Source organism: Eriocheir sinensis, unplaced genomic scaffold (assembly GCF_024679095.1).
Source record: "Eriocheir sinensis breed Jianghai 21 unplaced genomic scaffold, ASM2467909v1 Scaffold223, whole genome shotgun sequence".
In the NCBI taxonomy this organism is placed as follows: domain Eukaryota; kingdom Metazoa; phylum Arthropoda; class Malacostraca; order Decapoda; family Varunidae; genus Eriocheir; species Eriocheir sinensis.
In genome coordinates, this window is record NW_026111525.1 from 432,501 (window position 1) to 455,000 (window position 22,500).

The 22,500-nt window shown below is 48.2% G+C and overlaps 1 protein-coding gene across 1 annotated transcript in view; it reads left to right on the forward strand.

The window, feature by feature from the left end:
• LOC126990918 (uncharacterized) overlaps nt 1–22,500 on the forward strand; it is a 58,596-nt gene that overhangs the window by 10,366 nt on the left and 25,730 nt on the right. The window contains exons 2-5 of the mRNA XM_050849556.1: nt 13,169–13,269; nt 15,587–15,683; nt 19,417–19,571; nt 19,747–20,712. Coding sequence (XP_050705513.1) covers nt 13,169–13,269; nt 15,587–15,683; nt 19,417–19,571; nt 19,747–20,712 — 1,319 coding nt within the window. The remainder of the gene's footprint in view (nt 1–13,168; nt 13,270–15,586; nt 15,684–19,416; nt 19,572–19,746; nt 20,713–22,500) is intronic.

The window sequence follows — 22,500 nt, forward strand, 5'->3', positions numbered from 1 at the left end:
CGATTACTTTAGTGTAGAAGGACAACAGGTTAGTAAGGCAACACCTACCCTTTGTGAATCCATGCTGTGACTCATGAATTAAACTGTACTTTTCTAGATGGTCCCGAATGCTCCCGGCTATAACTGACTCCAACATCTTTCCTACAACTGATGTTAAGCTAATTGGGCGATAAGTTGAGATGGCTGACTTGTCTCCCTTTTTGAAAATCGGCGTCACATTAGCTACTTTCCATTGATTGGGCACATACCCAGAACTTACCGACATCTTAAAGATATCGGTAAGCGGGCCACTGAGGACCTCCTTGCACTCTTTCAGCACCCTTGGGAATACTTCCTCTGGGCCCGGCGATTTGTTTTTCTTCAACCTACTAATCTCATCCTGGACTACTTGCCTAGTGATGATCACATCCCTCAACTTGTCGTTCCCTTCGCCCTCATATGCCTGAACTCTCTCCGGAATGGTTGTTAGATTTTCCTGCGTGAAAACTGAGAGGAAATAGTCATTCATCATTTGGCTCATATCTTCTCCATTCTCAACGAGCTCACCTGTGTTAGTTTTCAACGGTCCAATTCTGTCCCTTGTTTTCGTTCTGTACAATTTGAAGAAGCCCTTGGGATCGCTCTTGGCCTCGTTGGCTACCCAAATCTCATAATTTCTTTTTGCTAGGCGGGTGTTCTTCTTCACCGACGTGGCTAGCTCAACATTCTAGACCTCTTCCTTACCTCAAACCCTTCTGCTTATTCTGTCAAACTGTTCTCTCCGTTGGGCTCCTCCGATCACAATCTTATTTCTGCATCCTGTCCTATCGCTCCTGTACACCCTCTGGACCCACCGAAGAGGCGATGCTTCTGGCATTTTGCTTCAGCTCGGTGGGACGACCTGAGGATGTACTTTTCCGATTTCCCGTGGAATGATTATTGCTTCCAGGATAGAGACCCCTCTGTGTGTGCTCAGCGCATCACAGAGGTGATTGTCTCTGGAATGAAGGCATACATTCCTCGTTCTTTCTCTACTCCTCACGCTAAAAAGCCTTGGTTTAATCACGCTTGTTCTCGTGCTGTCAATGATAGAGAGGTAGCTCACAAAAGGTACCAGAGGCTTCAAACTAATGCTAATTATGAACTTTACATTTCTGCCCGAAATCGTGCCAAATCTATTCTCCGACTAACCAAAAATTCTTTCATTAATAGAAAATGTCAAAACCTTGCTTTCTCTAACTCTTCCCGTGACTTCTGGCATCTAGCCAAAAACATCTCCTCCAACTTCACTTCTTCATCTTTCCCTCCACTCCTCAGTCCTGACGGCAACACTGCCGTCTCATCTATCTCTAAGGCTGAACTCCTCTTTCAAACTTTTCTAAAAACTCCACTCTGGACGATTCTGGGCATATTCCTCCTACTCATCCCCCCTCTGACTCCTTTATGCCTGTTATAAAGATTCATCAAAATGATGTTTTCTATGCCCTCTCTGGCCTCAATCCTCAGAAGGCTTATGGACCTGATGGAGTGCTTCCTATTGTCCTTAAAAACTGTGCCTCCGTGCTGTCACCCTGCCTGGTCAAACTCTTTCGCCTCTGCCTGTCAACATCTACCTTTCCTTCTTGCTGGAAGTATGCCTTCATACAGCCTGTGCCTAAGAAGGGTGACCGCTCCAATCCCTCAAACTACCGTCCTATAGCTTTACTTTCTTGTCTATCTAAAGCTTTTGAATCAATCCTTAACCGGAAGATTCAAAAGCACCTTTCCACTTCTGACCTTCTATCTGATCGCCAGTATGGGTTCCGCAAGGGGCGTTCTACTGGTGATCTCCTAGCCTTCTTAACTGACTCTTGGTCATCCTCTCTTAGCCGTTTCGGTGAAACTTTTGCTATTGCGCTGGACATATCAAAAGCTTTTGATAGGGTCTGGCACAAATCTTTGCTTTCTAAACTACCCTCCTACGGTTTCTATCCTTCTCTCTGTACCTTTATCTCCAGTTTCCTTTCTGACCGTTCTATTTCTGCCGTGGTAGACGGTCACTGTTCTTCCCCTAAATCTATTAACAGTGGTGTCCCACAGGGTTCTGTCCTATCTCCCACTCTTTTTCTTTTCTGTTGTTCATTGATGATCTTCTTTCCAAAACGAACTGTCCTATCCATTCCTACGCCGATGATTCCACTCTACATTACTCAACTTCTTTTAATAGAAGACCCACCCTTCAGGAACTTAACGACTCAAGGCTGGAGGCTGCAGAACGCTTAGCCTCAGACCTTACTATTATTTCCGATTGGGGCAAGAAGAACCTGGTGTCCTTCAACGCCTCAAAAACACAGTTTCTCCACCTATCCACTCGACACAATCTTCCAAACAACTATCCCCTATTCTTTGACAACACCCAGGTATCACCTTCCTCAACACTAAACATCCTCGGTCTATCCTTAACTCAAAATCTCAACTGGAAACTTCATATCTCATCTCTTACTAAATCAGCTTCCTCGAGGCTGGGCGTTCTGTACCGTCTCCGCCAGTTCTTCTCCCCTGGACAGTTGCTGTCCATATACAGGGGCCTTGTCCGCCCTCGTATGAAGTATGCATCTCATGTGTGGGGGGGCTCCACTCACACAGCTCTTCTGGACAGAGTGGAGGCTAAGGCTCTTCGTCTCATCAGCTCTCCTCATACTGATAGTCTTCTACCTCTTAAATTCCGCCGCAATGTTGCCTCTCTTTCTATCTTCTATCGATATTTCCACGCTGACTGCTCTTCTGAACTTGCTAACTGCATGCCTCCCCCCCTCCCGCGGCCCCGCTGCACTCGACTTTCTACTCATGCTCATCCCTATACTGTCCAAACCCCTTATGCAAGAGTTAACCAGCATCTTCACTCTTTCATCCCTCACGCTGGTAAACTCTGGAACAATCTTCCTTCATCTGTATTTCCTCCTGCCTACGACTTGAACTCTTTCAAGAGGAGGGTATCAGGACACCTCTCCTCCTGTATTTGATCTTCCTTTCGGCCACCTCTTTTGCTTTACTTTTAGGAGCAGCGAGTAGCGGGCTTTTTTTTTATTATTGTTTTCTTTTTTTGTTGCCCTTGAGCTGCCTCCTTTGTTGTAAAAAAAAAAAAAAATACCTACCCCTGAGGTGGGTTTCTTCGTTCTTTATTTTCCTATAAATTCCTCTCTTCAAGCCAGTCTCATGCTTGAGTCTGCGGGTCATCCATTTGGGGTCGTTATTTTCCTTCCTACGTGCTTGGTAAGGGATATGCTGTCTCTGACACTCTGCAATTACTCTAACTAAATTATTGTAGGTCATTTTTACATGACTCCCCTGTCTTTCCGGCTCCAGCCTTGAGATCTGGCCCTCATCCAGCCCTACTAGTAGTAATAGTAATAGTAGTAGTAGTAGGAGGAGGAGTAGAAAGAGGAGGAGGAGGAGGAGGAGGAGGAATAAAATAGGAACATGGGTAAATTTATAAATTCTCAGATTGATGGTTGCCCCCACGTTGAAGTGTAAATGGCCGGTTATACCGCACGCTAAACCGGCACCTGTAGTAGTAGTAGTAGTAGTAGTAGTAGTAGTAGTAGTAGTAGTAGTAGTAGTAGTAGTAGTAGTAGTAGTAGTAGTAGTAGTAGTAGTAGTAGCATCAGCAGTAGTAGTAATAGTAATATAAGTAGCAGTTATAGTAGTAGTAGCAGTAGCAGCATTAGTAGTTGTAATCTCTCTCTCTCTCTCTCTCTCTCTCTCTCTCTCTCTCTCTCTCTCTCTCTCTCTCTCTCTCTCTCATTCTGCTTATAAGATAATTTTATACATTCTGTGTATATCTCTTTTCATAATAAGGGTGAAATTCATAGTTTCAGTATAATAAATAAAATTAAGATATGAGGAATAAGTAAGTGGACCATCTGCCATTGCGTGGGTCGAGAGAGTTTGAGTGGACAGCCAGGGTGGTAGCCAGCCAGTCTTGGCCATGCCCTCAACTAATCAAAAACAGCCTCATTACGACTTCAACTCATTCTAGAGGAGAGTATCAAAACACCTCTCTACCCGAAATTGATCCCTATGCTGGCCACTTGATTCTGTTCTCTTTCGTAGGAGCAATGCTTAGTGTTTTTTTTTTTCACCCTCTAGCTGTTTTCTTTGCTGTAAAACAATATCAAGGCTACGAGTCCTACACGGCTCCTTCACTGCCAGAGCCTTGTCAACATACCTTCGCCAAAGCCCTTCATCCGCTTGCGAACTTCACTCAATTCTCTCCGCATTTTTAGCCTTGCCAGAGATTGCAAAACGTGTTAAGCCCTGCACCCACTCGTGAACTTGTCCCTACGTACTTTCAGCCTTGCCAGAGAGCGCAGACTTTATTGATTTGTAGCAGAGACAACCTGAAGCATGTTAAGCCCTGCACCCACTCGTGAACTTGTTGTCTCTACGCACTTATAGCCTTGCCAGTGATCGCACAATGTGTCAAGCCCTGCACCCACTCGTGAACTTCTCCCTACGTATACTTTTAGCCTTGCCAGAGAACGCAAACTCAAGTAATCCATAGTAAAGAGACCCAGAAACATCACATAAATCAACTATCAGGGTAGGGTACGAACTTGAGACCCGTGGAACACCTATCTCGCACCTTACTATATAACGTGTCAGGGAAGCGTCTTGCAAGGCAGTCAGGCTCCTGGATACACGTGATCGGTATTGTTAGACATATCGGGGCTTACACACCCACATTAGTTTAAGGCTTTCGTAGAGGCTGTGGTCATTTCCAGGGGTAATTTTATGAGCCTAATGATAAGTGAAGAGAAAAGAAGAGAGGAAAAGAGAAGAGAAGAAAGGAGAGAAAGGAGAAAGAAGAGAATGGAAAGGCGAGGAGAGGAGAAGAGGAGGAGGAGGAGTAGGAGGAGGTGCTGGTACTTGTCTTTTCTTCAATATTTACGTCTTCATTTTTTTTTTTTTTTTTTTTTTTACTGATAAGGCTTCGGCACCATGGACGTGAAAAAATACTCATGAAAACCTGGTCAACCTTCTCTGTGGCCTTGGGAAGTAGTCGTAATGGTAATTATAAGACATTTCGCCGCCCAAGAACACATATTTGAGACGGCTTTCGTAGGAGTTGAGGGCAGTTCCAGGAGTAGTTTTATGACCCTGGTGATAGTTTGACCCTTCCTCTGTACCATGAACCTGAAGAAACACTCATTAGAACCCGACTGACCCCCTCTTTGACCTTTAGAAATAGTTGATGTGAGAAGCGAAAGTCTTATAATACCAACCTTTTCAGACACTTCCACCCCTCGCTCCAACTCTTTCCAACGGCCGAAAATGAGATCAGTCGAGCTGTAATGAGTGTTACTTTAGGTTCACGGTACAGAAGAAGTGACAAACTACCACCAGGATCGTAAAACTACTCTTGAAAATGCCTACAACTCCTATGAAAGCCTTGTCAGATGTGTGTGCTTGGCCGTGGAAATATTTAACGCGGTAGCAGCGACGGGCCAAATTTGTGGCTTTACCGTGTAGCAGCGACGGGCCAAATTTGTGCCATGATTTAAACCCCCCAAAATAGATGATACATAATCTGATCACAAATGCTTTGATATAGATTATGAAATGGTTTGTGTGAGGGGTGATTTTTTCTCATTTTTCTCGCTTAAAGGGACCATTAAGAAACATGATCCCCGCTGTTACCACCACCACCCTTCGATGGAATACAGAGGAGCTACTCACGTGTGCGAGCTAGGAGTGAGTGCGTGAGAGCCGTGAAACACCCAAATTACAAGTCCTGTCTTTCTTTATCACGTGACTGCCAGAGAGCTCCAGTCGGTGCGAGGGTCCGTCAGCTGCCCTATGCTAATATTATGGAAGTCGAAAGAGTTAGATAAGTCTGGGAGCGAGGAGTGACACCGTGAGACCCGTGAAAAGTTATAATTACATGGCTCTCCTTCCTTCCTTATAACATGTCAGCAGGAGCGAGGGAGGGGCCATCAGGGGGGTATTCTCAGACACTTCCACCTCCCACATTAACTATTTCCAAAGGTCAAAAAAAAGGTCAATCGGGTAATCATTCGGGGTTTTTTCACATTCACGGTACAGGGGAGGGGTCACACTACCACCAGGGCCATTAAACTACCCCTGGAAATGCCCAAAACGCCTACGAAAGTCTTGTCAAATATGTGTAGCTGCTTGGGCACTGAAAGATCTGAGAATGTGGCCTCAGGAAGCTCCCCGTACATATGGCACACGGGGGGATATTGACCAAGGTGCACCGCTAGACTCCTTTCATGTATGGAGAAGATTAGGGATAAGTTAGTGGATGTGTTTACCTAGAAGGGATAAGATACACTATCGAACGTATCCCAGCTTTAGAGAGGGTCATATTCTTAGCCCGGTGATGGTAGCAGCGGGGATCATGTTTCTTAATGGTCCCTCTAAGCGAGAAAAATGAGAAAAGATCACCCCTCACACAAACCATTTCATAATATATATCAAAGCATTTGCCCACAAATTTGTCCCGTCGCTGCTACCGGGTTAAACACACCAGCGGCTCCAAAACTATAGTCCGCGCATGAGATGATGAAAGGAAAAATATGTAATGGTGGATTTTATACTTGTCGCGTTGAAACTTCAAACACATCATCAAATAACAATCTTTTTGCTGCACGCTTCATCAGAGTTGAGTGTTGGTTTAATATGAAGCTCACCCAGGCCCTGAGCACAGCCGTCCAGCTCGCACTTTACATTTTCGTTCAGACGTTCAGACGGAGACGTTCAATGCGAATAAAAATACAATGGCGGTGGCTGAGTAGTAGCGTGCTGGGCCCACATTCACCGCGTGATAGACGACGAGAGTTCGAATCCCCACGCTACCACCTCGGATTTTTCAGTCACCGCCGAATGGCTTAAAACTACCCACATGCTGTCCTGAAGACCACCCATCAACCCGGACTTTAGAGGAAACCGTCCAAGTGAATCAAGGAGTTCCGGGGGGCAGCATGAGCCAAGAGAAGATGGCGCCATTATAAACACTTGCCTGTGCCATGACGGGCTGGGGCCGACTACCATCCAGGCCCCTCAAGCAAGCCTACCGGCGCAATATCGTTGACGTAAACAAAAAATACTAGGAATTCGAATGCAAATAGGAATGCTTTATGAAAATATTCTTTGAAAAGATACCTTCTAGCATCTAGCTGCTTCCTCAGCCCAGCAATGTACTGAAGGTATAAGTCAAACAGACCTTTAGCACCGGTAGGCTTTTTTGGTGGGGCCTGATGGTCGGCCCAAGCCTGTTATTGCGAGGGCAAGTGTTTACAGTGGTGCCATCTGTCAAAAAATTATTTGACAGGGAATAATAAAAATAAAACCACAAAAAAGGGGGGCAGTAATTATAAGAAAAATGCTACTCCTACATACTTCCGAGGAGAGGACTAGATTACACAGCTAACAGCAACAACAAAAATGCTACTCCTACATACTTCCGAGGAGAGGACTAGATTACACAGCTAACAGCAACAACAAAAATGCTACTCCTACATACTTCCGAGGAGAGGACTAGATTACACAGCTAACAGCAACAACAAAAATGCTACTCCTACATACTTACGAGGAGAGGACTAGATTACACAGCTAACAAAATAAAAAATAAGTTAACCAGCAAACTAACTTAAATAAAACGATGCTTCAAAGAGCTGCTTCGAATAGCGCTTCAGAGTGCGAGGGAAGGCAGCGAGAGAGGAAGCGAGCCTGTCAGAGGCAGCAGCTTATAGCTATTGAAAGAAGACGGGTCGGCGCTGGTTGTGCTCCACCGTCGGGCTCGATATTTACTTAGACACGGCAAGCAGTCGACGCCCTGGATTTCTACTACTTACTGCCGGGATACGTCAAACTACAATACTGCTCCCGCATCACCAGCCTTACCAGATACGGCGAGCAGACACGACGCCCGGACTACTATACTACTAACAACTAGGATTCGTCGATCAACAATACTGCTGCCTGTCATTAACACCCTGATGGTTACAGCTAAGTACCTTTCTAGCATTAATCCTAATTTGGCCAAATAGGTGAGGTGTTAGGAGGGGAAAGAAATACGCACGACTCAAGAGAATCGAAGACGTTGCGTATGAAGCAGCACTGTACGTGTGGTGCGTCATAACGTCCACGCGACAGAAGGGCAGTAAAGTGTTCAGCACCACGAATAAGCGGTGTCGTTACGGAGCATGAAAACAACAAACCTCAGGTTTGTTTGGGGAGGCGGTGGCTGAGTCGTCAAAGTAACGGCCTCGTGTTCAGGAGGACGAGTTTTTCAATCCGCCGCCGCTGCCAGCTGCTTTTTTTTTTCCCGCCGCCGTTGTGGCAAAAACCCACATGCTGTCCAGAAGACCACCTATCCCGGGACTGATTAGATTCTAGGATTAAAGATGAGCTCTGGGGGCAGAGCAGAAATGCAAGATGGCGCCACTATAAACACTGCCGCCGCCTGCGCCAGAACCGGCCATCAGGACCATCGGAAAAAGAGCCTGACCGACCATCCCATCAGGATCCACCTCAGAAGAAGCCTAGGCGCAATGTAAAAAAAAAAAAAAAAAAAAAAAAAATTATATTAATAATTCAGAATCACCTGAGGTTGTCATGCTAAATAAATTAACTTACACAACAATACACTAAATCATTACGTTTCGCCCTTTTCAGTGGTTTGTTTAGTGTACGAGGACAACATTCAAATAACTGGAATCCATCTCCCTTTTATGTGAGTAGAAACCTGAACACCTTTTTATAAACCCAGCATTTAACTGTGAGCCGCACCTACGAAGGTGAGGGGATTTCAGAGGGTTTACCCCATTAAGTGGCTACAAATTTTCCACACCATCTTGCTTGGCTCATTCTGTCCCCGGGAGCTCATCTTTGATCCTCTTTATAGAGAGAATCTAGAGTCCTTGTTGACAGGTGGTCTTCAGGACAGCATGTGGGTAGTCTGTGGCCACTCGGCGGGGACTGAAAAATCCCATCTTGTGGCACCGGGCGACACGCGAACCCGGGTTATCCTGGACGCAGCGCCCGCACGCTGACCACCGATTACTGAGTATCGACTGGGGGCTTCGTGGTGCAGTGGTTAGCACACTCGGCTCACAACCGAGAGAGCCCGAGTTCGATTCTCGGGCGGAGTGGAAAAATTTGGGCGGCTTTTCCGATACCCTACGCCCCTGTCCACCCAGCAGTGAATGGGTACCAGGTATTAATCGGGCCACAGATGTTGCGCCGACTAAACAAAACTTTCCAACTTTTCAATCTTGCTTGGCTCATTCTGCCCCCGGGAGCTTATCTTTGATCCTCTTTATAGAGAGAATCTAGAGTCCTTGTTGACAGGTGGTCTTCAGGACAGCATGTGGGTAGTCTTGGGCCACTCGACGGTGAGTGAAAAATCCCACCTTACCCGGGCCCTCCTGGACGCGGCGCCCACACGCTGACCACAGGCTACCGAGTATCGACGCTTACTCGACGTTGAGTGAGCAGAGCCATAATGTTATGCTTTGTGCGTTGTGGCTGACGGTAACACTTTACAGGAGGGTGCACTGAAGGGTGTATATGGGTAGGGAAGGCTGCAATGAAGCGTGCATTGTGATTGTGGGAGGGCGTGCTGAAGGGTGTGTTTGATTGAGGTTAAGGAAGGAAGGGATGATGATAGGAGGAAAATAAAAAAAGAGAAGGAAGTGATGTTAAGGGAAGCAGAGGGAGGAAGGAAGAGAGGAGATGATGCAAGGAAAGAAGGAAAAGGAAGGGAAGGAAGGAAGCAAGGGGATGATGATGCGAGCGAAATAATAAAGAGAAGGAAGCAAGTAATGTTACAGCAGGAATAAAGAGAAGGGAGAGGAAGGAGGGACGGGGGTGATGATAAGAGGGAAATAAATAGAAAAGGAAGTGATGTTAAGGGAAGGAAGGAAGGAAGGAAGAAAGGAGATGATGCAAAGAAAGAAGGAAAGAGAAGGAAAGGAAGGAAGGCAGGAAGGTGAAGGAAGGAGGTCATGATAAAAGAGAAATAAAGAGAAAGGGAGGAATGAATTGCCTGCTTGCTTGATTGAAGGCAAGAAAGGGTGCGCTGAAGGCTACATTCGTGACATGAAAAGGGTACACTCCCAGACTACATTTGTGGTTATGTTGCCTGGCTGAGATTCTAGCGTGAGGGTATGATGTTATAGCTTAGGGCATCCAGAGGCGTCATTAGCATCATATATTGTAGCTCCTCGTGAATGATTCTTAGGCTATGTTAGGTTAGATTAGGTTAGGTTAGATCACTTGCCGGTAAAGTAACATAGCTTAGGGCATCCAGAGGCGTCATTAGCATCATATATTGTGGCTCCTCGTGAATGATTCTTAGGCTATGTTATTGCGAAAAACAGCGTTTGTCTGCCGCTGAAATGTATAGTAGGTTAGGTTAGATTAGGTTAAGTTAGATCACTTGCCGGTAAAGTAACATAGCTTAGGGCTTTCAGAGGCGTCATTAGCATCATATATTGTGGCTCCTCGTGAATGATTCTTAGGCTATGTTAGGGTAGGTTGGATCACGTGCTGGTATAGTGCGTTCAGAGGCGTCATTAGCTTCATATTGTGGCTCCTCGTGAATGATTCTTAGGTTATGTTAGGGTAGGTTGGATCACGTGCTGGTATAGTGCGTTCAGAGGCGTCATTAGCTTCATATTGTGGCTCCTCGTGAATGATTCTTAGGCTATGTTAGGGTAGGTTGGATCACGTGCTGGTATAGTGCGTTCAGAGGCGTCATTAGCTTCATATTGTGGCTTCTCGTGAATGATTCTTAGGTTATGTGAGTACTTTTTTTATTTTACAACAAAGGATACGGCTCAAGGGCAACAAAAAGAGTGTAGAGAAAAAAAAGCCCGCTACTTATCGCTTCCATAATAGACAAAAGTAAAGAGTGGCCACAAGAGAGGTCAATTTCGGGTGCAGAGGTGTCTTGATACTTGTCAGCTTAGGTTAGGTTAAGTTAGGTTAGATCACGTGCCGGTAAAGTAACATAGCTTAGGCCGTTCAGAGGCGTTATTAACATTATATATTGTGGCTTCTCGTGAATAATTCTTAGGTTATGTGAGTACCTGTCTGTTTAGGTTAGGTTAGGTTGGTTAGGTTAGATGAGGTTAGGTTAGGTAGAGGAAAGTATCAAGACACCTCTCCCTCCGAAATTGACCTCTCTTCTGGCCTCTGGTGTGTGAATGTGTGTGTGTGTGTGTGTGTGTGTCGGTAGGTAGATAGATTTGATACGCTTCCATAATACTACTTACATAATGCTGTACACACACACACACACGCACACACCTAGTCACCCCACTCACAAACACACACACACACACACACACACACACACACACACACACACACACACACCTACCCCCTCCCCTAAGACTCAACCCCCCCCAGCCCCCCCCCCCCCAAGCACCTTCCCCGCTCTTTCATAATTGCTTACTCGACCCGTTCACCTCTCCATTGATTAGCGTGAAAAGAATAGGACCGCAACAGCTATGCAAGAGGTCCATCGCCCAAAGACGCCCATCAATCCCAGCCGAGGCCTTGTAATGACAGCGTGGACGAGGCCTTCCATCGCCCGAGGAGGCGAGGAAGGTGACGCAGCAAAGACAATGATTCTCAAGGAGCCATAGACGTGATGTTAGGACGAGTGTGAGTGTGTAAAAGTTAAAAGAGTTCAGCTTAGAGAGACACCGGTGACAACTATACAGTGCCCTTGAGAGGAGGTGGTGGGAGGAAAGATGAAGTATAATAAAGCTTTAAACATGGAAGGTGTGAGCAGGAGGTAAAGGTTAAAGAAATATGATAAAAAGTTAGCGTTAGAGATGATGATGATGAGAATGCCATGAATAAGGAGGGGATGATAGACAATAAGAGAATAAGAATATGAAGGAGAGGATGATAAACGTAGAATGTTTGGGCAGGAAGTCGAAATAAAAAGTTCAGCTTAGAGAGGCGGTAGCTGAATGGATAACGTGACGGCGCTGCATTCAGGACGACGCGAGTTCAATTTCCGACCGGTGCCACCAAGCTGGGATTTTTCAGCCGCCGCCGAGTGGCTTAAAACTACGCACATGCTGTCCAGAAGACCACCTATCAACCCGGACTCTAGATTCTAGGATTAAAGATGAGCTCCGGGAAGGCAGCATGAGCCAGTGCAAGATGGCGCCACTATAAACACACGCCTGCGTTAGAACGGGCTGGGCCGACCATCAGGCCCCACCGGGAAGAAGCCTTGGGCCGACCATCAGGATCCACCGGGAAGAAGCCTACCGGCGCAATAGGCCACGACGTAATTAAAAAAAATGAATACGGACTTACATAGTAATGACAACTATACAGTGCCATCAATAGTAATGAAAAGAGGAGGAGGAAGAGGTAGCGGGAGGAAAGATGGAGTATAATGATTGAGGCATCCGGCGGAGAGGGAGAAAAGCGAGCCTTGTATTTGGAGTACCGGGGATAACTTTTCCCATGCAACTTGTATCTTGTTCTTCCTTGTATATGTAGCTTGTGTGTGTAGCCTTCCCCAGTGCAGACTATAAGGAAAAATGGCTTTGTCCTTGCCGTCCATGCCGGACGTTTCAATTGTCGGAAATGTTATATTGGGGGTCAGGATCAGCATTCTCAGACGCATCCGCCAAAGGCCAAAAAGGAAATCAGTCGGGTTCTAATGAGTTTCTTTTTAGGTTCATGGTACAGAAGAAGGGTCAAACTACCACCAGGGTCATAAAACTACCCTTGAAAATGCTCAAAACTCCTCCGAAAGCCTTGTTAAATCTATGTTTCTTAGGTTCATGGTACAGAAGAAGGGTCAAACTACCACCAGGGTCATAATACTACCCCTGGAAATGCTCAAAACTCCTCCGAAAGCATTGTTAAATGTATGTTTCTTAGGTTCATGGTACAGAAGAAGGGTCGAACTACCACCAGGTTCACAAAAATACCCCTGGCAATGCCCAAAACTCCCCCGAAAGCCTTGTTTAATCTATGTTTCTTAGGTTCATGGTACAGAAGAAGGGTCGAACTACCACCAGGGTCATAAAACTACCCCTGGAAATGCTCAAAACTCCTACAAAAGCCTTGCCAACTGCGGGAGAGTGAGTCCTGAAATGTTTGAGCATATGGTCCCAGTTTCTTACGTCCCTCTCTTTACCTTCTGCAGGAGCCAAGGAGGTGGGCGTGGTGAGGTTCCAGACGGGCAGCGTGGCCACTACAGAGTCACTGCTGGACACGGGCCTCGGAGGTCTCCCCACGCTGCGCCAGGTGAGTCTTAGGTCAAGGTTCTCAGACGTCGCCGCCTCCTCACATCAACTATTCCAAAGGCCGAAAAGGAGATCAGTCGGGTTGTAATGATCGTTTTTTTAGACTCCTGGCGTTCTCGCACTACAACGTTGGTGAAAAGAACATGTGCCGTCTGATTGTATTTGTTTCCACTTGCGTTATGTGCCGTTATTTTTCGTTCAAGACGTGTTATCGATCATAAACAGTCAACTATTGAAGTATTCTGAAATATTCGATCAGTTCTCCACGGAGGCGACGTTTCTCAAGAGCGAACAGCTTAATAGACGAGAGCCTCTCATCGTATGGTTTGTTGCTCAATAAAGAGATCACTTTTGTTGCCTACGATGACAACTAATTTAGCAGGTGGCTGAATGGATATCGTGACAGCACCGCGTTCAGCACGACGCAAGTTCAATCCCCGCCCGGTGCCACCAAGCTGCAATTTTTCAGCCGCCGCCGAGTGGTTTAAAACTACCCACATACTGTCCAGAAGACCACCTATCAACCCGGACTCTAGATTCTAGGATTAAAGATGAGCTCCGGGAGGGCCGCATGAGCCAATGCAAGATGGCGTCACTATAAAGACTCGCTTGCGCCAGAACGGGCTGGGCCGACCATCAGGATCCACCGGGAAGAAGCCTTTGGCCGACCATCAGAATCCAACGGGAAGAAGCCTTGGGCCGACCATCAGGCCCCACCGGGAAGAAGCCTTTGGCCGACCATCAGGATCCACCGGGAAGAAGCCTTGGGCCGACCATCAGGATCCACCGGGAAGAAGCCTTGGGTCGACCATCAGGATCCACCGGGAAGAAGCCTACCGGCGCAATAGGCCACGACGTGAAAAAAAAAAATGTCTTTCACATGATGGGAAGAAAAAATCTGTACTGCATTCTCCAAGTGGGGACGAAGTAAACTATTGTACATTGGTGGTATTATATCTTTATTCTTGAATGAGATTGACTTATACACGGCCATACAGTATACGTTTTTTTTTTTTTTTTTGGGGGGGGGGTGCCTATACGCCGGTAGGCTTTCTCTGGGGGTCTCTTGCACGACCCCAGCCCGTTAGTGGAGCAGACGAATTTAATTTATTGTGGCTTTTTTTTTACGTCGTGGCTTATTGCGCCGGTAGCTTCCCGGTGGATCCTGATGGTCAGCCCAAGGCTTCTTCCCGGTGGGGCCTGATGGTCGGCCGAAGGCTTCTTACCGGTGGGGCCTGATGGTCGGCCCCATGCTTCTTCCCGGGCCTGATGGTCGGCCCAAAGCTTCTTCCCGGTGGGGCCTGATGGTCGGCCCAAGGCTTCTTCCCGATGGGGCCTGATGGTCGGCCCAAGGCTTCTTTCTGGTGGGGGGTGATGGTCGGCCCAGCCCGTTCTGGCGCAGGCGAGTGTTTATAGTGACTCCATCTTCCATTGGCTCATGCTGCCCTCCCGGAGCTCATCTTTAATCCTAGAATCTAGAGTCCGGGTTGATAGGTGGTCTTCTGGACAGCATGTGGGTAGTTTTAAGCCACTCGGCGGAGGCTGAAAAATCCCAGCTTGGTGGCACCGGGCGGGAATTGAACTCGCGTCGTCCTGAACGCGGCACCGTCAGGCTATCTATTCAGCCACCGCCTCCCCTTGATGGCTGCCGTGATGTATGACTCTTGCCTGGCCCATGCTGCCCCCCGGTGCTCCTCTTGACCGAAGTCGCTGAAGTTAGGGTTGACTGAAGACCTGGGCAGCATGTGGGAAACCTTCAGACACTCAGCGAGGCTTAAAAATTGTCAGCGTGCATCGGGGGGACTCAAGCCACGCTCACCATGCCCGCACGCTGAACACTCGGCCACCGCCTTCCCTATGAATGTTAAGAAGCTGTATATAGCGAGGTAGGTACACAAGTAGCACTCAACACGACGGACATCAGCACGTGGTGTTTGGTGTGACTCGCCGCTGATAGAGGGGCTTCGTGGTGCAGTGGTTAGCACACTCGGCTCACAACCGAAAGAGCCCGGGTTCGATTCCCGGGCGGAGTTGAAAAATTTGATCGGCTTTTCCGATACCCTACGCTCCATGTCCACTCAGCAGTGAATGGGTACCACATATTAATCGTGGGTTGTGTCCCGTCTCCTGAGGTCTGTTCCCTTCTCCTATAATTCCTTCCCCTTCTGTCTCTCTCCGGCATATGACCACAGATGTTGCGCCCACTAAACAAAACTTTACAACTTTCCTTGCTGTAAAAAAAAATAATGATAAACAGATGATATATAATTAAAAAAACAATGAAAATATTGTTCTGCTTTTTCTGTGTGTGTATGCAGGCAACACTGTCGCTGCACCTGAAACTCCGTCGCTTCACCTCACACATCCCGCTGCTCAACTACGCCGTGGAGGACGCGAACGAGGAGCTCTTTGTGGGTGAGTGTAGGTCGGGGTGGGCGAAGGGGGGAGTGAGGGTGTGTAGGTGTGTGTGTGAGAGAGAGAGAGAGAGAGAGAGAGAGAGAGAGAGAGAGAGAGAGAGAGAGAGAGAGAGAGAGAGAGAGAGAGAGAGAGATTTACATAGAATTTACATAGAAAATCAGACCACACAGACCCCATGGTGTAGACTAGGTGGTCTATCCTTAAACCTAAGTGATTCTACAGCAGGCTCCAAAACGTTGCATTTCTACTCTAGTTAATATTAAGTTGAAGGAAGTGACAGTCGAGCTTGTTTTTAAAGTAGTCAATCGTGTTACACTGGAACACTGAAGGTGGGAGCTTATTACATTCTCGCACTACAACGTTGGTGAAGAAAATTTTGGTGCAGTCTGAATTCACTTGTCTACATTTGAGTTTTATGCCATTGTTCCGAGAGAGAGAGAGAGAGAGAGAGAGAGAGAGAGAGAGAGAGAGAGAGAGAGAGAGAGAGAGAGAGAGAGTGTTACACTGGTGGCAGCGGTGGGATACAGAGAGAGAGAGAGAGAGAGAGAGAGAGAGAGAGAGAGAGAGAGAGAGAGAGAGAGAGAGAGAGGGGTTGTAACACTGGTGGCAGCGGTGGGTTACAGAAAGAGAGAGAGAGAGAGAGAGAGAGAGAGAGAGAGAGAGAGAGAGAGAGAGAGAGAGAGAGAGAGAGAGAGAGAGAGAGACGGCCTGTACGACGAGCAGACCAAAATTAAGCTAGTGAGACAATTAATGACATACGAGCAGGCTAGGTCTGTCGCTAAGCAACCCATGTGATAAATATCCCACCGGCACGTGGAAATTATGTTGGCGGTAGTGAGTGTTCTAAGCGCTAATTGGTTCACGGATAGAGAAAGGCAATATCCGTCAGGGTTGCTTTATTCACAAAAACATACATAGGTTATGGGGGGCTTCGTGGTGCAGTGGTTAGCACACTCGGCTCACAACCGAGAGAGCCCGGGTTCGATTCCCCGGTGGAGTGGAAAAAAATGGGTGTCTTTTCCAATACCCTACGCCCCTGTCCACCCAGCAGTGAATGGGTACCAGGTATTAATCGGGGGTTGTGTCCCGTCTCCTGGGGGCTGTTTCCTTCTCCTATAATTCCTTCCCCTTCTGTCTCTCTCCGGCATACGACCACAGATGTTGCGCCGACTAAACGAAACTTTCCTTTTTACACAGGTTATTGAGACAGACAAAACACATGAAAGAGGTGGTTGAGAGTATATGCGTGTGTATGAATGTTGTTTAGTTTAAGTGACATATATATGTTGGTGTGTGTGGTAAACAATATGAAGAAGGAGTGTATAGCAGGACGAGGACAGACAGTAGAAGATAAACGAGTAACAAGAGATAAACAATTGAGACACAACACGGACAACAGGGAGCGCAAAGAGAGACTGGTCGTATTAAAAGACATTTCGTCACCCAAGAACACCTATTTCACAAGGCTTTCGCAGGAGTTGTGGGCATTACGAGTAGTATTTTTATGACCCTGGTGGTAGTTTGACACTTCCTCTGTACCTTGAACCTGAAGAAACACACATGAGAACCCGACTGACCCCCTCTTTGACCTTTAGAAAGAGATGATGTGAGAAGCGAAAGGGTCTTGTAATACCGACCAAGAACACTTAGGAGACAAGGACGAAAACGTTAACAAATTGAGTCTCTACTGCGCACTCAATTTTCCTTGGTCACTGGTAACTATTTCAGCGGGAACTCGCCCTCTACAATGATTCCCGTCAGGACCTGCACCGCCTGTTCCTCCAGATTTCACGGACAGTTTGACTTACCGTAATGGATGACCGTTTGAAAGTCACTGGCGATCGGTTTGTAGCCTATCACTGCGTGGAAATAGTTCACCGGATCTCTTTGAAATTTCTATCAGTACATTTACTTAACCGGTAGCAGCGGGTATCATGTTTCTTAAGTCGTAAGTTTCTCAGTCTGCTGAAATGTGTTGGTGTGGAGAAATATATTTGATTGTGTTTCCCCTCTCGAGGATGGGAATGGTTTGGAGAGACCTTGTTTTAACGTAGCCAAAGGAAGGCCATTAACCCGGTGGTAGCAGCGTGGATCATGTTTCTTAATGGTCCAACCAAGCGAGAAAAATGAGAAAAAAATCACCCCTCACACAAACCATTTCATAATAAATATATATCAAAGCATTTGTGATCAGATTATGTATCATCTATTTTTGGGGGTTTATATCATGGCACAAATTTGCTCCGTCGCTGCTACACGGTAAAGCCACAAATTTGGCCCGTCGCTGCTACACGGTAAAGCCACAAATTTGGCCCGTCGCTGCTACACGGTAAAGCCACAAATTTGGCCGTCGCTGCTACACGGTAAAGCCACAAATTTAGCCGTCGCTGCTACACGGTAAAGCCACAAATTTGGCCCGTCGCTGCTACACGGTAAAGCCACAAATTTGGCCCGTCGCTGCTACACGGTAAAGCCACAAATTTGGCCCGTCGCTGCTACACGGTAAAGCCACAAATTTGGCCCGTCGCTGCTACACGGTAAAGCCACAAATTTGGCCCGTCGCTGCTACACGGTAAAGCCACAAATTTGGCCCGTCGCTGCTACACGGTAAAGCCACAAATTTGGCCCGTCGCTGCTACACGGTAAAGCCACAAATTTGGCCCGTCGCTGCTACACGGTAAAGCCACAAATTTGGCCCGTCGCTTGTACACGGTAAAGCCACAAATTTGGCCCGTCGCTTGTACACGGTAAAGCCACAAATTTGGCTCGTCGCTGCACACGGTAAAGTCACAAATTTGGCCCGTCGCTGCTTCACGGTAAAGCCACAAATTTGGCCCGTCGCTGCTACCGGGTTAACAGCACTAAAGACTACATTCAGGATATTGTGAAACCAAACATATGAAAAGCGGTCAGTGTCAGCAAGGCAAATTCTGGTCTCCTTATAGTCAATCCTTTTTTGAAGGTTCTGGTCGCCCCAAACCCGTCATGGCGCAGGCAAATGTTTTATAGTGGCGCCATCTGTTCTCGGCTCAAGCTGCCTCCCGAAGCTCATTTTTTATTCACTTGGACAGTTCCTCTAGAGTCCGGGTTGATAGGTGGTCTTCAGAACAGCATGTGGGTAGTCTTAGGTCACTGAAAAATCCCAGGTGGTAGCGGCGGATTCTAACCCACATCGTCCAGAACGCTAACCACTCAGCCACTTGTGTGCTTTGTATCCTGCGCAGGAGAGCAGAAAAACAATTTTAAACCATGCACAACTTTGTACTTTTCTTACCAGTTACAACGTGCTGGTGGGCCAAGTGTCCGAAACCTGTTTGTCAAGTCTTCTGTGAGTTCACCCGGGGATCACAGGCCTTGAACGGGGAACACGTAGCCAGGTTTGTTTCCCCATGCCTACTCCACTGCGCACTGACCCTTTCTAATACGGCAGGGGGCTTCGTGGTGCAGTGATTAGCACACTCGGCTCACAACCAAGAGAGCCCGGGTTCGATTTCCGGGCGGAGTGGAAAAATTTGGGCGGCTTTTCCGATACCCTACGCCCCTGTCCACCTAGCAGCGAATGGGTACCAGGTATTAATCGGGGGTTGTGTCCCGTCTCCTGGGGTCTGTTGCCTTCTCCTATAATTCCTTCTCCTTCTGTCCCTCTCCGGCATATGACCACAGATGTTGCGCCGACTGAACGAAACTTTCCAACTTTTCCTTTCTAATGCTCACTCTCCCTTCCCCACAGAGCTGGTGCCCAAGAAGAAGAACATGCACGTGCAGTGTTGCGGCGGCATGATCTCCCAGGCCATCAAGCTCACTCCCAAGATGTTCCGATGGCAGCACATATGTGTGTCCCTCAACCTGGACACCCGTGTGTTGTACGTCATCCTCGACGACCTGGTGTGTGTGTGTGTGTGTGAGAGAGAGAGAGAGAGAGAGAGAGAGAGAGAGAGAGAGAGAGAGAGAGAGAGAGAGATCTGTACATTATAGGGCCCAGAGTATTCTTACTTACACGCGTAGCTGCTTGAAGCACAGCACCGGCACTACATCTAGAGTGTGTCTTTTATCCCTTCAGGAGTACCGAATCGACCTCAAAATGCCTGGTCCAGGCATGAGCTCGAGAACTCGGCTGGAGGTGGTCGGCGGCGGCCGACTGGTGGTGGGCCAGAAGCTGTACTCCCTTGCCGGGGACTTCGTCGTGCTGGAGACCCTGGACGGCGAGGTGGGTGACTGGCGGCTGTACGACACGGCCCTCGAGCCCGTCCAGATGAAGGAGCTGCTCGCCTGCCGCGAAGTCAGTGACCTGCGGGCGCCGATAATCGACTTGGGAAGCGGCCACTTCAAGGTGCTGGGCCACACCACCAGGCGCAACATAACGCTGGCCGAGATCTGCAGCGACAGGGTCTCGGGCTTCTACCTATTCTTCCCGCAGAAGACGGCGTTCAGCAAAGCTTTCTCCTGGTGCCGCAAGCTCAAGGGCAACCTCATCCTGCCGCAGGAAAACGTCACCAACGCCTACTTATTTGACCGCTTCGTCAGCTACAAGGACGAGTGTGACGACATCTGGACGCACCTCTTCTGGATCGGCTCCCGCGGCAACCTGACGAGCCTCAAGTGGCAGCGGGTGACGGACGGCGAGCTCGTCACGTGGCACCCCTTCCTGAGGGAGTACCGCACCGTCACGCCGGAGTTCCAGTGCATCGCCGTGGTCACCCACGACCACTACAAGTGGGCGGCGTGCCCCTGCGACATCGAGATGTGTGTCGTCTGCAATTTTACCACCCACCCAGAAATGCGGCTGCGCGGCCTCTGCAGGGACTCCATCTTCGACAGACTCTTATCCTTCCGCGACAACAAGGACTACAAGCTGACCTTCGACGGCCTGGCCCACGTGATGATGGAGGAGCAGAACGGCACGTGGATCATGCGGAGCCGCCTATACCCAACCCTGAGGGCCCGCATGGTGGCCCAGTGGGTGGGGCAGTACCCGGTGGGCGTCCACAAGTGGCTCATCGAGGGTGACAGATGCCGCCAGAGTGAGGTAAGTTACATGTTGTTGTACATGGCGGGCTGTTGTTGTCCCTTCGCTCTCTAGTGTCACTAACACGTGGCCAAGTAGCAGATGCCACGGAAGGACATATGTAAAGTAAAGTTGGGGGCATACGCTGTAGCAGCGCGTGGCATGTGGTGGGAGGGAGCCCATCACCCCGGGACACAGAGCCAGTGTGACATCCGGGTTACCACAGTTTACCTTCCCCAGGTTTCCCCAGGTACCCATTTATCGACCAGCAAGAGAGGGAGGATGAACAGCTGGGTGAGCTGCCGGGATTCGAACCCGGGCCCGCGGAGTAGTAGCCAGGCACGTTGACCACTTGACCACGGAGGCGTATACAAATAAATAAATTTGTAAAATTCCAATTAACTAACCGGCCCCGGCTATGTGGATGTGGTGCCGAGACCCTCCTGATGGACGAGCCTCCCATAACTCACTCAGCGAGTGGGGTACCTCTTTGACCGACTGATTAACGAGTGGCTCTCCCGTCTCGCTGGTCGCGGGTTCGATCCCCGGCGCCGGCAAATCTTTTCCTTGTCTGGATTAATTTTTCGTGTTTCATGACACGTAAAGGTCGTGTGGGTGCGTAGTAAAATAGTAAATTAGGGCGTTACACGGAAACCCCAAGCATTCGGCAGAAATTTGGCCGGTCAAAAACTCTTAGAGCAGCCGTTGAAAAATGACGACCATCTAACCGGCGTAAGATTCGGAATACCCGTGCCTCGCTCGCACGTGTTACCTCTGCTGCAACTTTTTACTTTGTACGAGTGTTTCGTTCGTCTCTGATTGCTACGCCGGTGAAGGTTCACCTGTAAGAGCAGCTGAGGAAATATTGAGGGAGCGTTGTTGCACTCAGCTGATCCACTGCTCTGTTGGATTCACCAACTCACCTGCGGGAGTTGCATGACTGTTAAGTAGCACCAATGAGTCAACTCAGCACAGGCTTCCCTGCGTCCAGCTGCAACAGGAGTGACATTGGCCGGGCTTGGTGTTGGTCTTGGTTCGAGCGTTTGCCTGGCGCCGCCTTTTTGGCAAGACTTGTTGGCTTCGTTGCAGTTGATATGGCAAGAGCAAGAGAGTAAACTCTTCAAGACGCATATAGCATCCAATACACTGACAGGTCTTGGGGGGGGGCGGGGTTGTAGGAATTAAATTAAAGCACCACTGCCTCGCCGACCACACCCACCTCCTTTTCTTCTTCTTCGGGGTCGCCGGTGTGGTGCAGTGAAAACACGAGCTTCTGTACATCTCCTGACTGGCTTATATACTTACCGGACGCTGTTTACCCACTTATCTAGGCAATGCTTTAAAGGCGGCTTTACACCTGGCAATTCGCGGCTGGCAATACAGGCGCGACGTGCTGCCGGCAGCATTTTGGGTCTTGGTCTGGGTCTGGGCGCCCTTCTCGCGGCAAGTTCTCTGCAGCTGAGCGCGTCCGTCTTGTATTGCCGACTGGCGGCTGGGTAAACAACATGTCGGCTCCAATAAAACAAGAAATGACAGATGCAGATAACAAGATTTGGAGCCGGGAGGCCAAGGTGGCATTGCTAGAGGAAGTGAGGCAGCATCGACACTTGTGGGACCCACAAGATAAGCTCTACAAGAGGCAGAGTCTGCGCAAAACAACTTTTGAGAGACGGCAGCAACACTGCGGGAAATGTTTATCTCTTTGCAAGAGGAACGATTATTTTTGTGTATTATATAATCACACTATGTAATGCCTGGGGGATGGGATGGCACATTCCTCCCTTATCCTTTGTTGTTAAATGCAACAAT